At 52.3% G+C, this 13,368-nt stretch overlaps 1 protein-coding gene across 1 annotated transcript; it reads left to right on the top strand.

Moving 5' to 3' along the window:
• The first annotated feature begins 10,531 nt into the window (after positions 1 to 10,531).
• Positions 10,532 to 12,912, top strand: LOC117862000 (uncharacterized). Its single transcript, XM_034745507.2, has 5 exons — positions 10,532 to 11,119; positions 11,248 to 11,722; positions 11,827 to 12,031; positions 12,414 to 12,480; positions 12,583 to 12,912. Exons 1-5 carry the CDS (start codon positions 11,086 to 11,088, stop codon positions 12,615 to 12,617), a joined length of 816 nt encoding a protein of 271 aa, XP_034601398.1. The 5' UTR covers positions 10,532 to 11,085; the 3' UTR covers positions 12,618 to 12,912.
• The last annotated feature ends 456 nt before the right edge of the window (positions 12,913 to 13,368 follow it).

Raw genomic sequence — 13,368 nt, 5'->3', positions numbered from 1 at the left:
ATTTGTTTCGAACTGCATCTGCAGCTCGGGTTCCATGCAAGCAAGCATAAGGCAGCTTACCTTAAGATTAGCATCAAATGCCTTCTTGTAAGCAGCCTTAACGGCAGCAGATGCATCATCAGCAGGTACTGGTAAGTAGCCTTCAATGGATATTCAATGAACACAACATACAAATCATGGATACAAATGGAATATCATCATCTCTATGATTGCCTCTAGGGCATACCTCCAACAGGTGGGCAGGATGGCCTCGGACCCGTAAATCATGAAGAACAGGGTGAAGCCAGTCACTCGGCATGGAGTCGTCCTCAAGCTCCAAAGGACTGCGGGAAGCTCGGCGACCCACTGTCCGCCAAACTTTTTGAGGCGGTCGAAGATTCGTGGCTTGAGCCCCTGGAGTATCATGCCATTGGCTCGCTCGACCTGTCCGTTCATGCGGGGGTGTGCCACGGCCGACCAGTCTACTCGGATGTGGTGGTCGTCGCAGAACTGGAGGAATTTCTTCCCGGTGAACTGCGTGCCATTGTCGGTGATGATGGAATTGGGGATTCCGAAACGGTGGATAATGTCAGTGAAGAACTGTACCACCTGTTCGGACTTGATCTACGCCACCAGTCTTGCTTCGATCCACTTAGAGAACTTGTCGACGGCGACAAGTAGGTGGGTGAAGCCCCCGGGCGCTTTCTTGAAGGGCCCGACGAGATCCAGCCCCCAGACCGCGAACGGCCACGTGATGGGGATGGTCTGGAGGGCCTGCGCGGGCAGGTGAGTTTGGCGCGCAAAGAACTGGCATCCCTCACAGGTACGGACTACTTGGGTAGCGTCGACGACCGCCCTCGGCCAGTAGAAGCCTTGCCAGAAGGTGTTGCCGACGAGGGTCCTTGGCGCAGCGTGGTGGCCGCAGGCTTCAGCGTGGATGTGCTGGATCAGTGCCTTTCCCTTCTCGACTGGGATGCAGCGCTGGAGGATGCTGATGTGGCTTCTCTTGTAGAGCTCCTGATCGATGATGGCGAAGGATTTGGCGCGGCGTGCAATCCTACGAGCTTCCGTCTTGTTCGCCGTGAGCGCGTCACGAACGAGGTAATCGAGGTACGGGGCTCTCCAATCGGCTGGGGGGGTCGGGCCCCGCCGCGGGGTCTGCCGCGATTTCCATGACCATTGGGCCAGAGGGATCGGCTTCCGGGGCCGAATCGGGGGAAGCGGCGCTGACCCCGTCGGTGCAGGCGTCAAGGCGTGGGACGGGTGGCGCACTGGCGACCTCCCCTAGGTCGGGGTCCGACCCCGGGGCCGGGGGTGCTTCGCCGACCCCTGCCGGCTCTGGGAGACGGATTGAAGGCTTGAATTGATCGCTGACGAAAGTGCCATCGGGGGCGGGCATTCGGCCGGATGCAGCCTTCGCCAGCTCGTCGGCGGCTTCGTTGAAGTGCCTTGCGACGTGGTTGAGCTCTAGCCCGTCGAACTTGTCTTCAAGCTTATGAACCTCGTTGTAGTAGGCTGCCATCTTGGGGTCGTGGCAGCTCGACTCCTTCATGACTTGTTCGACGACTAGCTAGGAGTCCCCCCGGATGTCTAGCCGGCGGATGCCCAGCTCGATGGCGATACGCAGCCCGTTGAGGAGGGTCTCGTACTCGGCGACACTATTGGATGCAGGAAAGTGGAGGCGGATCATGTACCTGATGCGCACACCAAGAGGAGAGACGAAGACAAGACCCGCTCCGGCACGGGCCCTCATCAACGATCCATCGAAGTACATTGTCCAGTACTCCTGCTTCTCCGACGCTGATGGCGTCTGGATCTCCGTCCACTCTGCTACGAAATCGGCGAGTACCTGGGACTTGATGGCGGTGCAGGGGGCATAGGTGATGCCCTGGTCCATGAGCTCGAGCACCCACTTCGCGATCCGTCCCGTGGTATCCTGGTTTCGGATTACCTCGCCTAGTGGGAACGACAAAACAACCGTCACCGGGTGGGAGGTGAAGTAGTGGTGCAGCTTCCTCTTCGTGATGAGGATGGCGTAGATGAGCTTCTGGATCTGCGGGTAGCGCGCCTTGGACTCGGACAGGACCTCGCTGATGAAATACACCGGGCGTTGCACCTTGAGAGCGTGTCCCTCCTCTTCTTGTTCCACCACCAGGGCTGCGCTGGCCACCTGGGTGGTCGCTGCGATGTAGAGCAGGAGGGGCTCGCCATCGGTCGGCGGGACCAGGATTGGGGCCTTCGTCAGGAGGCTTTTGAGCCGGTCAAGTGCCTCCTGGGCCTCCCGGTCCACTCAAAATGGTCGGTCTTTTTCAAGAATCGATAGAGGGAAAGCCCCCGTTCGCCAAGGCGCGAGATGAAGCGGCTTAGGGCCGCCAGGCACCCCATGACGCGCTGGACTCCCTTAATGTCTCGGATTGGCCCCATGTCAGTGATGGCCGCTATTTTCTCCGGATTAACTTCGATGCCGCGCACGAAGATGATGAAGCCTAACAGCATGCCCCTGGGAACTCCGAAAACACATTTTTCGGGATTGAGCTTAATACGCTTATCCCTCAGCCTTTCGAAGGCTAGTCCAAGGTCGGGGACGAGCTGATCACCCCTCTTGAATTTGACTACGATGTCATCAACGTAAGCCTCAACGGTCCGCCCGATGAGGTCCCCGAAGCACTTCAGCATGCATCGCTGGAAAGTAGCCTCCGCGTTTTTGAGGCCGAATGGCATCTTAATGTAGCAGTAGGGGCCAAAGGGGGTGATGAAAGAGGTAGCGAGCTGGCCGGACTCTTTCATCACGATCTGATGGTAGCCGGAATACGCGTCGAGGAAGCTAAGGGTTTCGCACCCGGCGGTTGAGTCGACTATTTGATCTATGCGTGGCAAAGGAAACGGATCCTTTGGACACGCCTTGTTTAGACCGGTATAATCAACACACATCCTCCATTTCCTGTTCTTTTTCCGTACAACAACAGGATTAGCTAGCCACTCAGGGTGGTACACTTCCTTGATGAATCCGGCTATCAAAAGCTTCTGGAGCTCCTCGCCGATGGCCTTGCGCCTCTCCTCGTCGAAGCGGTGCAGTCCTTGATTCACTGGCTTGGAGCCGGCCTTGATGTTCAAGGAGTGCTTGGCGACTTCTCTCGGAATGCCGGGCATGTCCAAGGGCTTCCACGCGAAGACGTTGCTGTTCGCGTGGAGGAAGTCGACGAGCGCGTTTTCCTATTTGAGGGAAAGGGTAGCGCTGATCCGCACGGCCCCACCGTTGGAGCTGCTAGGATCGAGGAGGACCTCCTTGATGCCTTCGGTGGGCTCAAAGGAGGTGGCCGACTGCTTGGAGTCGGGCCGGCCCTCGGTGCCTTCCGCGAGCTGAACCGCCAGATCGCTCGTGACGGTGATGGCCGCGGTGTACTCGCAGCATTCCACGTCGCACTCATATGCCTTCTGGAAAGACGTCCCGACGGTGATGACCCCGTTGGTCCCCGGCAGCTTGAGCTTGAGGTACGTGTAGTTGGGGATGGCCATGAACTTCGCGTAGCATGGCCGCCCCAGGATGGCGTGGTAGGTTCCGTGGAACCCCACCACCTCGAAGGTGAGGACCTCCTTCCTGTAGTTGGAGGGGGTCCCAAAAGTGACGGGCAAGTCGATTTGCCCGAGAGGCATTGCCTGTTTCCCCGACACGACGCCGTGGAATGGCGCCTTGCTGGGACGGAGGCGGGAACGGTCGATCCCCATAGCGTCGAGGGTCTCGGCGTAGAGGATGTTGAGGCCGCTGCCTCCATCCATGAGCACCTTGGTGAGGCACGTCGTGCCGACGATGGGGTCGACGACGAGGGGGTAGCGTCCTGGATGCCGGACGCGTCCCGGGTGATCAGACCGATCGAAGGTGATGGCCGGTCCCGACCAGTCGAGGAAGGCCGGTGTTGCCGGCTCGGCCGCGTAGACCTCTCATCGCTCCAACTTCTGGTGGCGTTTGGAGTCGTACGCTGCCGGGCCGCCGAAGATCATGAAGCAGCCGTCCACCTTGGGAAAGCCATCTTCCTTCTCTTCGTCACCCTTTTTCTCCTCATCGGGCTTCCGCTTCTGGTCGCCCTTCACCGGATTGCCTACAAAGTACCTCTTCATGAGGTTGCAGTCTTTGTAGGCGTGCTTTGCGGGGAACTCGTGGTTCGGGCACGGTCCCTCAAGCAGCTTGTTGAAGAAGCCAGGAGTGCCCTCTGGGGGCGACTGCCCTCGTTTGCGCTCGACAGCGGCCATGAGGGGAGCCTCGCACTGCTATTTGCCCTTCTTCTTTTGCTGGCGGCTGGAGGTGCCTTCGTCAATATCCTTCTCCCACTTTGCCTTGCCTTTGGAGCGGTCAAAGATCGCTCCCACAGCCTCTTCGCCCGAGGCGTAGCTGGTGGCAATGTTGAGGAGCTCCTCCGTGGTTCACGGGCCTCGGCGCCCTAGCTCGTGGACGAGGGGCCGGCAGGAGGTTCCTGCTAGGACAGCCCCTATGACGTCGGCATCCGCGACGTTGGAGAGCTCAGTGCGCTTCCTGGAGAAGCGCCAGATGTAATCCCGGAGGGACTCGTCCGCTCCCTGGCGACAGCTCCGGAGATCCCAGGAGTTGCCGGGGCGCGTGTACGTGCCTTGGAAGTTTCCTATGAAAACCTCCTTCAGGTCGTTCCAGCAGCGGATCCGTCCCGAAGGGATATGTTCCAGCCAAGCTCGCGTTGAGTCGGCCAGGAAGAGTGGTAGATTGCAGATGATGAACAGGTCATCGTCCGCCTCGCCGGCTTAACATGCAAGCCGGTAGTCACTTAGCCAAACCCCAGGGTTCATCTCCCCTAAGTATTTGGCTACATTTGTCGGTTGCCTGAAGCGCGGCGGAAAAGGCGCGTTCAGGATGCGCGCAGAGAAGGCCCGGGGCCAAGCCGGGCCGGGGCTCGGGCTGCGGTCTTCCCCACTGTCGTAGCGCCCGCCGCGGTGAACGTGGTAGCCACGATCTACCCCGTCCTCCCTATCCGCGCGGGAGTGCCTCCGCGCGTTCAGGGTGTCGCGGGCTTCGCGGACGGGGCCAACGCGCTGATGAACGGGTCGGGCCCTGCCTCCCGCAGGTGGTGGTGTCCGACGGGCAGACGTGGCCTGGTTTGCCCTAGGAGGGGGCTCGTGGACAAACTCCCCCCGTCTCTCCGGGGGCGCCTCGGGCGTCACCCTACTGGCGTTCTGCCCGCGTCGCCGGGACGCAGAACTTTCCGCTTGCTGGACGGCGGCGCATTCGAGCAAGTCGCGCATCTCTTCGCGTGCCCGTCGCTCCTCGGGCGTCGCCGGCTCGGGGAGTTGCTGGAGCAAGGCCGCCGCAGCCGCGACGTTTTGGCTGGCGCGGGCGAAGAGCTGTGGACGCTCTTCGTCCGCGCAAATGCGCTGCTGGACGTCGCGCGCCCGCTGTCGTGCTCCGCCCTCGTGGCGGGGACGCTCGACCTCTTGGCGGGAGGCTGCGCGCGCCTCTGGCTGCTGAGAGCGCTCCGGGGCCCTTGGTAAGGCTCCGGTTGTAGCCGCGGCGCGCGGGGGGGGGTCCTTTGTCTCCCCTCGGCGCCGTTGTCGTTGGACCCTTCGGAGTGCACGTCAGTCATGAAGCACTCACGCGAGGGGTGGGGGCTCCTGTTGCTGGAGCCGATGTCAGAGATCGTCCTCACCACGCCTGCGAGCTCGTTGCTCGCGGGCGACACGGTCATGGACCGCGTCAGGAGGCGACCGTAAGTCTCCGCGGTGTTGCGTAGCCCGAAGAGCCGACCACCTGGGAAGGACCCTCTGGCGCGCGCCTAGCCGCTCGCCGCTATCCCGGCGGCAGGGCCAAGGATGGCGGGACGAGTGGGCAAGACAAGGATGGGGATCAGCTTGATCCCTTCCACGGTGGCGAGGAAGTCCAGACTCCCGAAACGGATCAGGGAGCCCGGAGCGAAGCTGATATCGTGATTGGCCATCTGAAGCCGGAAATGTACGCGCAAAGGTCCCCTACCTGGCGCGCCAACTGTCGTTGTCAAGATTTGCGGATCAAGACTTAGACTAGTAAATTTCTTTTATGCGTGTAAGGCTTCGGATGGTGGCGTGGGAGACACGGGGTTAGACTGGTTCGGGCAAGGGAAGCCCTACGTCCACTATCGAGGCTGCTCGTGTTGCCCACGCGGGGTTCTGTAGTAGGGGTTACAGATGAACGAGAGAGGGATCTGATCCTAGGTCTCTTGAAGGTGCTTGTGCTCTAAGGGAATGCGAGAGTGTGCTGTTGGTTTGCGGGAAAAGCCTCTGCCCCCTGTCTCTGGCCCCCGATGCCCCTTTTATATCGTAAGGGGACTGCCGGGGTTACAGGTGAGACCGGGTGGTGAGAGCCGTAAAGAGTTTAAACGTAGGAGGGTAAAAATATACCACGAAGGGAGGAACCAAGTTCCTAGGTTCCCGGCGTCCTCGCCGGCCTTCGGCGTCTGCCAGCGCGTATGCTGGAGGAGGAGGGTGGCCCCGTGCCAACTGTCGTCGCGCTCCGTAGATCGCCTCCTCGGTGGCTGTAGCCGCCGGGTCATGATGAGGATGTTTCGTCGTGACTCCGGTGTCCGTTGGGAGGGACGGCGGATGCCGCCGATCTGCTGATGCCTCGCGGAGGGCGGGCATCACATCCCTGCTGCCGGGCGCGCGGGACCCGAGAACGGGCGGGTCTTCCCTCTGCTCCGGCGGCGCAGGCCATGAGTGCCTTGCGGCGAATGGAAGGAGGCCGCAGGTACTGTAGCTCTGTACAGTGCGGCCGTGCATGGGTACTTGCAGTAGGTTGCGTGAAGAGCGCGATCATCCTTCTCTCTGACATGCCTGCGGCGCATTTATGGCGAGGTTGATAGGAGGGCCCACGAGATCGGCGCCCGAGGCGGATACTTGTCGGGTGGGCTTGGGTCAGCCCGACCCCAAATCTACGGTCGGGCGAGGCGGAGCTCGATCTTCCGGGGGTCGGGGATGCCCGACCCCGGAACTCGGGGTCGGGCGAGGCGGACTGCAGTCCACAAGGGGTCGGGAGCGTCTGACCCCGGGTCTTCGGTCGGGCGAGGTGGAGCGTGGCCTTCAAGGGGTCGGGAGCGTCCGACCCCAGGTCTCCTGGTCGGGTGAGGCGGAGCGTGGCCTCTCCCTGCCATGTCGGGCCGACGGCAATTTCGCTACCTTAGATGGGCCTGGGCCTTCATGACCGTTGCTTTAAGCGTCATTAGGAGGCCGTTAATATTTCCTCCCCAACAAACGCGCCGCCGCTGCCTAGCGCCCACCGCCCCGCTGCGGCGTGGCAGGGTCTCGCTAGAGTTCTGCGGACGTGGAGCTCCGGTGAGACCCTACCGCGCCCGTGGAGACCTCCTCCCCCCCTCCCCCTCCCGCTGCCACCATGACCATGGGCGCCCCGCCCCAGCCTGGTTGCCTCCACCGCCGCCAGAACCCTAAAGCCACCCTCCGGCTGTCCCCATCGCCTGACCGGCCTACTTCCCTCGAGCCCCTTCTAAACCCGCTAGAGTTGGAGCAGAAAGGGCACTCAACCCCAAACCCTAACCAAGCTAATCACAGGGCGCAAGAAATCAAGTGCTGGACTGCTCCAAAACACTTGGTTGTGCTATACCATTTCTAAAAAAAAATATTTTTTTCTTAAATTTCTTTGTTTTATATTTTCATTACTTTCTTCATGTTTTGAAATATTTCACTTTGCTCTATTTTATTTTTTACTTCTTTTTTTGTTTTTTCTCGAAATATTTGTTTTCGTGATGCTTTTTTTTTCATAAACTAGGAACATTTTACATATGGACATGGGCCATCTTCCCTATGATGCTTGAATATAGTTTGTTTCCTAAACAAACAATTTTGTGGTGAAGCTGAACATTTCTCTTTTGTCCTAGATTTTTTTAATAACATGGAACATAATTCTCCCTACTATAAGCATTGAGTTTGTTCGATGTCCTTCTCGACCTAGAACATTTTTATACCAAACGCATTTGTTTTCCAAACTTGGAACATTTTTCTCCTGAAGATGGATGGAACAATGTTCTCGCAAAATCTAGAACTATTTATTTCTAAACATTTTTTTCGTTCTTCATATAAAATAAATTTCCACACCTGATGAAGGTGTGGGGTGTGCGCTCGTGACTTGGGCGAGTCGTGGGCAGGGGTCAAGGCGGTGCACATGGTGGCTGGTGGGGTTCCGCTACTCCTACTTGCTTCAACGCGCTGCTGCTACTTGCTCGTGATTCTCTCCTTTCTGGTCTTCTTTTATTTGAAAAACTTTTCTTCTGGTCTCTTCTCACTCCCCACCCACCCATGCCCATGCTGGACTGCCATTGATTTCACCGGCATTTTCCTCAATCGCTCTCGTCCGCCCCTGCACTGCACCTCGCCGGCCGAGCCGCCGCCGAGCTTCACCGCGATATCCAACGCCATTCGTCGCGTCGTCACCACGAGCTATGTGACGCCCTGCTCAGTCCTGTTCTGCTCCCCGCGGCGGGCTCGCCCACTCCGATCCATAGCATGGACATCGGTGCCTTGGTGGCGCACGCCCTGCTGCACCAGGCGGAGTAGCCGGGATGTGTGAGAGAGAGAGCAGCAGCAGCAGCAAGCAAGCAAGCACGCCCGCCCTGCTGCACCACGTATACACGTCTCGTCAGACTGGAGTAAAAAGGCGCCATTACGTTCTTGCCTTGACCCGGCCGCTGGCTTGGCGGGCTTCGCCTACCACCTTACCCGTTTCGGCAAGGAGCACAGGAGTGGATTGAAGCCTACCACTCCTCTCTCGCGGCGGCTCAAGCTTTTTAACCCAGCACCCCACGCTCCTTCTTCCTTCTCGTCTCAACTTCTCTACCTTTCACTTTCTTCATTGCTTGGCTCGTTTGCTGGTACTGCTATCAGCTCCATCTGTTGTCTGTCTTCTATAACGCCGTGGTCGCCCTCTTCATCTTCTGCAAGCTCCCCGACCATCTGCGCGGCCCGGCCCTGAGGGCGGGCGAGCGGGGCGGCGGCCCCAGGCCCCCGGAAAGCAAAGGCCCCCAGGTACGTATTATGTACGTATACACAGACAGGAGTAGCAAATAGCGCGAGAAGGAAGAGCCACGACGCACGACGCCACGCGCTGTCATGCATGCTGAGGAATAAAAAAAATGAGTAGAGAATCAATTAATAGCTCTTTTCTTATAGTATGTAAATGACTAGAGAATCCGTTGATAGCTTTTCTTAGATCGAGGAATATAATATAAAAGCACTTCAGAAAATCTAGATGATTTGATGATACTTAGCTGTGGGAACAGCCTAGCTGACCGAGTGGTTAGCGCAGGCTCAGTACCTCCCTCTCGGGGTCGTCAGAGTTCGAATCCTAGAGGACTCACTCCAGGAGTCATGGTCGCCCATGACTTGAAGTCCCAGACATGCATGCATTCATTCAGAGCCACCACCTGCATGCAAATATATCACTTCTAGTCAGTCATCAAAAATGGAGTACAAGGGTCAGGAGGAACATATGATACACCTGCTGGAGTTCCAAGTCACGCCAAGTTTTACATTATCACAAAATAATCTGACATGTTTGACCAAGAGAAACTTGATAGGCAAAAAGGTATCTGTTGCGAAAGTCCTTTAACATAGAAGAAAAAAAATAGAGTGAATGGGTATTCTAACATTAGTCTGTTAAGAGTAGGCATCAAAGATAATGATCAAACATGTAATGGTAAGTAAAATAGTGATTAGAATTATATTTTACTTTTCAAGGCAAACTGGCAAACATCACTTCAAGTCATCACAGTAAATTAAGTAAAGAGTAGCATAGACTTATGCTTTATTCTAACTTATTCAACGTCAGATTTATACCTTTATTTAACCTGCCAAGCAAAGAGAGCTTTTCACGTTCCGACTGCTATCTCCTAAACATGGAAAGTAGTAGGCAAGAAAACTAACGAGGGAGCTAAACCAGCTTCTTAGCTATTAGCTATCCCAAATTATAAGTTATTCCAAAAATCTTGGAGAGTCAAAACATCTCAAGTTTGACCAAATTTATATGATAAGATAATAACATCTATTATGTTAACTAAGTATCATTAGATTCCTCATCAATTCTATTTTCATAATATACCTATTTGATGTCATAAATCTTCATAATTCTCTATATAATTTTGATCAAACTTTAGATGTTTTGACTCTCCAAGATTCATGGAATGATTTATAATTTGGAATGGAGGGAGTAGTATATATACAAGTAGCGCGCACTTGTTTTTCTATAAACCCGAGGCACTGAATATAGGTAAAAGGGAAACCGAATGAACGCTGAATACATTAGGCGGCATTGTAAATTAAATCAGCCATGTCATATCAAATGTTATATATATTATTAGTATTGAGTGGCAAGGTACCTTGGTTCGGCAACCTGTGCAGGACATAGAACAACTGTAGGTGTCCAGCTCCTGCCTACTTGTAAGCAATTGTTTCTGTTCGGCTGATGGTTTCTACGGCTGATAAGCGGGTTTATACTGTTTTGTTGTAAGAGAAAAATATTGTACCATAGCTAATAAGTCGGGCTGATAAATTCAAACGAACAGGGCTAGAAGGGAGTTATCTAACTGCTGTATATATACACTTGAGCCTTGGACATTTTTTTTTGCAAGTTCTATAATTAGCATGATTGTGCATCCATTTTCGCATTCTATATATAGGGTGTCATTTAGTTTTTTTTCCTGTATAAATAGTTATGCATGCATATTTTTTTGCACTAATTTGGCAGTTAACTAGTACGAAAGAAAAACATGTTAATTTCATATATAGCTAACGCAGTAGGTTTGAAGCATACATCCATACCAGTATTATTATCTGAAAAGACTTTTAGAATGTATATAGACATCAATTTATGAATGCTAAATTATGAAATCCAGAACTCATAATTGAGTCGCAACAAAGTTAAAAGAAGTTAGCTTAATCAATGTCTAATAGTCAGTCAAATAGTACAGAAATGTTTATTGGATTTTTATTGGCAATCATAGGAATTTGCTTGGCGAATAACCAAAAACAAATCTCATGCCAATTGCATCAAGAAGAGAAGGGAGGCGCTGAAACTTGGAAAGTGGCCACGCGGAAGCTGCTTCCATGGCAGCAACAGCTGCCGCCAGTGGTGATCTTGGTATGTCCTGTTCAAATACCCAGCCCAACTGAGCAATTATTCTCCTAGACGCTGGGTAGCTTCTTAACACTGATGCCACATTTCCTAAAAGAAAACATTGACGTGATATTTTGTTCGCTCATATGTAGGTCATTTCTTCCTCAGTAATGGCATATCAGTAGAGGAACACAATGAACTGGTGAAATCAGTAGAACCGCTTCGTGGAAGTGTGGTGAGGATCATTTTAGCCAATAAGAAAAATGTAGTTGTTCAAACCGGCACTGCTTCTCTTGTGTACAGGGGTGATGAGCGGAGTTTGTTTCTCACCTGTGCCCATAATTTTGGAGAAAAACTACGTGGAGAGGTGATTAGGCTACCTAATGGAGATACAGTTGAAGATTACCCAATTGAGCATATCGTTTACCGACATAAGGGTCGTGATCTTTTACTGTTTTCGGTTAAAGACCTGCCTCAATGCCAATGTTTGGAGTTCTCTACTGATGAAGTAAAGGAAAACGACAAGGTTGTACTACTTGGGTTTTCCGGTCCACCTCTATGGGTCAACAATAAAGAGCTTGTGCCAGCACCGGTCGTGGCACTTTCAATTCTTACTGGTGTAGTTTGGTAAGTATACATGCATATCAAAGGATCATTTAGGTGTCTTTTTCTAGTTTTGTCACATGTGTTCTTTTTAATGAAAATCACCATTGTTTCTTTCTCATACACAGTACTGATCCATATAAAACTGAAGGCGATCAGCATCATGAGAAGATCATCTATAGTTGTCAGGCCATACAAGGTCATTCAGGATCTCCCCTCTTTAAAAATGGTAAACTTGTTGCAGTTCATATAGCCGCTGATAAAAATTGGAGAGATGGTGTATCAACCAACACAGTCTTGCATTCTCTAAGAGAACACCTTGAACTGGGAACTGTAAGTTGACATTTCAACTTTCGTGATTGTGAATGTGAATCTTATGCAACTAATTTCTATCGTGCTTTATTCCAAATTTTTGGCATTACATAAATATGTGTGATCCCCTTGTGAGTTGTAAGCAAATATGTGCATCGTAAGAGTAGTGCTGCTTATTAGTATATTCTATCTTTGATTGCAAATAGTTATATTCTTAAATGATGAGTTTTTTTGTCATTTGCACATATTATAGATACAATGCCATATACATCTATTTGCCTTCTGTTACAATTTCTTAGTATATATCAAAAGTGTTATCTTTAAGATGTTTATAGGTTTACAGTTTTATTTTTTTCAAATATATCGTATGCAAGGTTAACCTTTCTATGTTCCAACTTTTTAGGATAACGAGGATACAATTGATAAGTTGCTTGAAAGGCTCTATAATAAAAGTGGCCATGTGCCTTATGGTATGTTGAATTGTCGTGTAAACGCTGGTCCTTCAATCTTTATTGATTAATAACACATCCATCATCTATCTCTCATTATTATCCAATGCAATATTTCCACAGCTGAGCTTCAAACCTGTCAAGAAGAAGAAGAGTAAAGGGAAGGCAAGAAGAGGCTAATGAAGAACTTGGCTAACTAAAGAATGTTCAGTCCTCGTTCCGTCGTCATAGGGATGAATGATCGAGGTAGCCAGAAGATGATTAAGACTTGTAGAACTGTTTGTTTGTATTTTTTTGTGTGGATTATTACATTGGGCTATGGGTAGTATTTGTGTGGATTAAAATGCTGACTCTTGATTGGCATGATAACAAACTAAAACCCAAGCTTTTAATCATGGCACATGTGAGCTCAACAATTTGAGAAAATTGAATAACCAATTTGAGCTGCAGACCTCCTTTTCGAGTTTGGATTTTCCATGATACTGGCATGCATCTTTCTCTCTTAAGGGTGTTTTTAAAGTTTTTTAGATATCCATTAAAAAAGTGAGCGCCCAACTTTTCCTACGGGCATGATTATAGAGATATTTATTATGTGTGGATTATTAGAAGTGGGATAATAATAAATAATTCGAATCTACTGTGAAGGCATCGACCTCCGACCACGTCCTAGCATAGTAGATAGATCTGCATATGCCCGCCACCAGATCCGGACGCAGTGTACCTTAGTAGTTCTGCTTCTCTCCACAACTCGGTTTTGGCTTCGCAGTGTAGTGTTCACTACCTTGCAGCCTCTTGTGGACAAAGCTATTGGCAACGGCTGCTGCCGGACGACTCACCCTTGTGCGGTCGTCCTTCCTAACGTCCCAGCCGATGTACCTGCTCACTGCCCTAGCGAAATGCCCCCAAAAG

The sequence above is a fragment of the Setaria viridis genome, chromosome 6 (genome assembly GCF_005286985.2).
Source record: "Setaria viridis chromosome 6, Setaria_viridis_v4.0, whole genome shotgun sequence".
In the NCBI taxonomy this organism is placed as follows: Eukaryota; Viridiplantae; Streptophyta; class Magnoliopsida; order Poales; family Poaceae; genus Setaria; species Setaria viridis.
The sequence above is the reverse complement of the archived record's forward strand: the minus strand, read 5'-3'. Positions and strand labels throughout refer to the sequence as shown.

Excerpts from the sequence above, each read along its gene's own strand:
- LOC117862000 (XM_034745507.2), top strand. The coding sequence starts at position 11,086 with ATGGCAGCAACAGCTGCCGCCAGTGGTGATCTTG. Across the intron at positions 11,120-11,247 it reads TGCCGCCAGTGGTGATCTTG|GTCATTTCTTCCTCAGTAAT; the intron begins GTATGTCCTGTT and ends GCTCATATGTAG. Across the intron at positions 11,723-11,826 it reads ATTCTTACTGGTGTAGTTTG|TACTGATCCATATAAAACTG; the intron begins GTAAGTATACAT and ends TCTCATACACAG.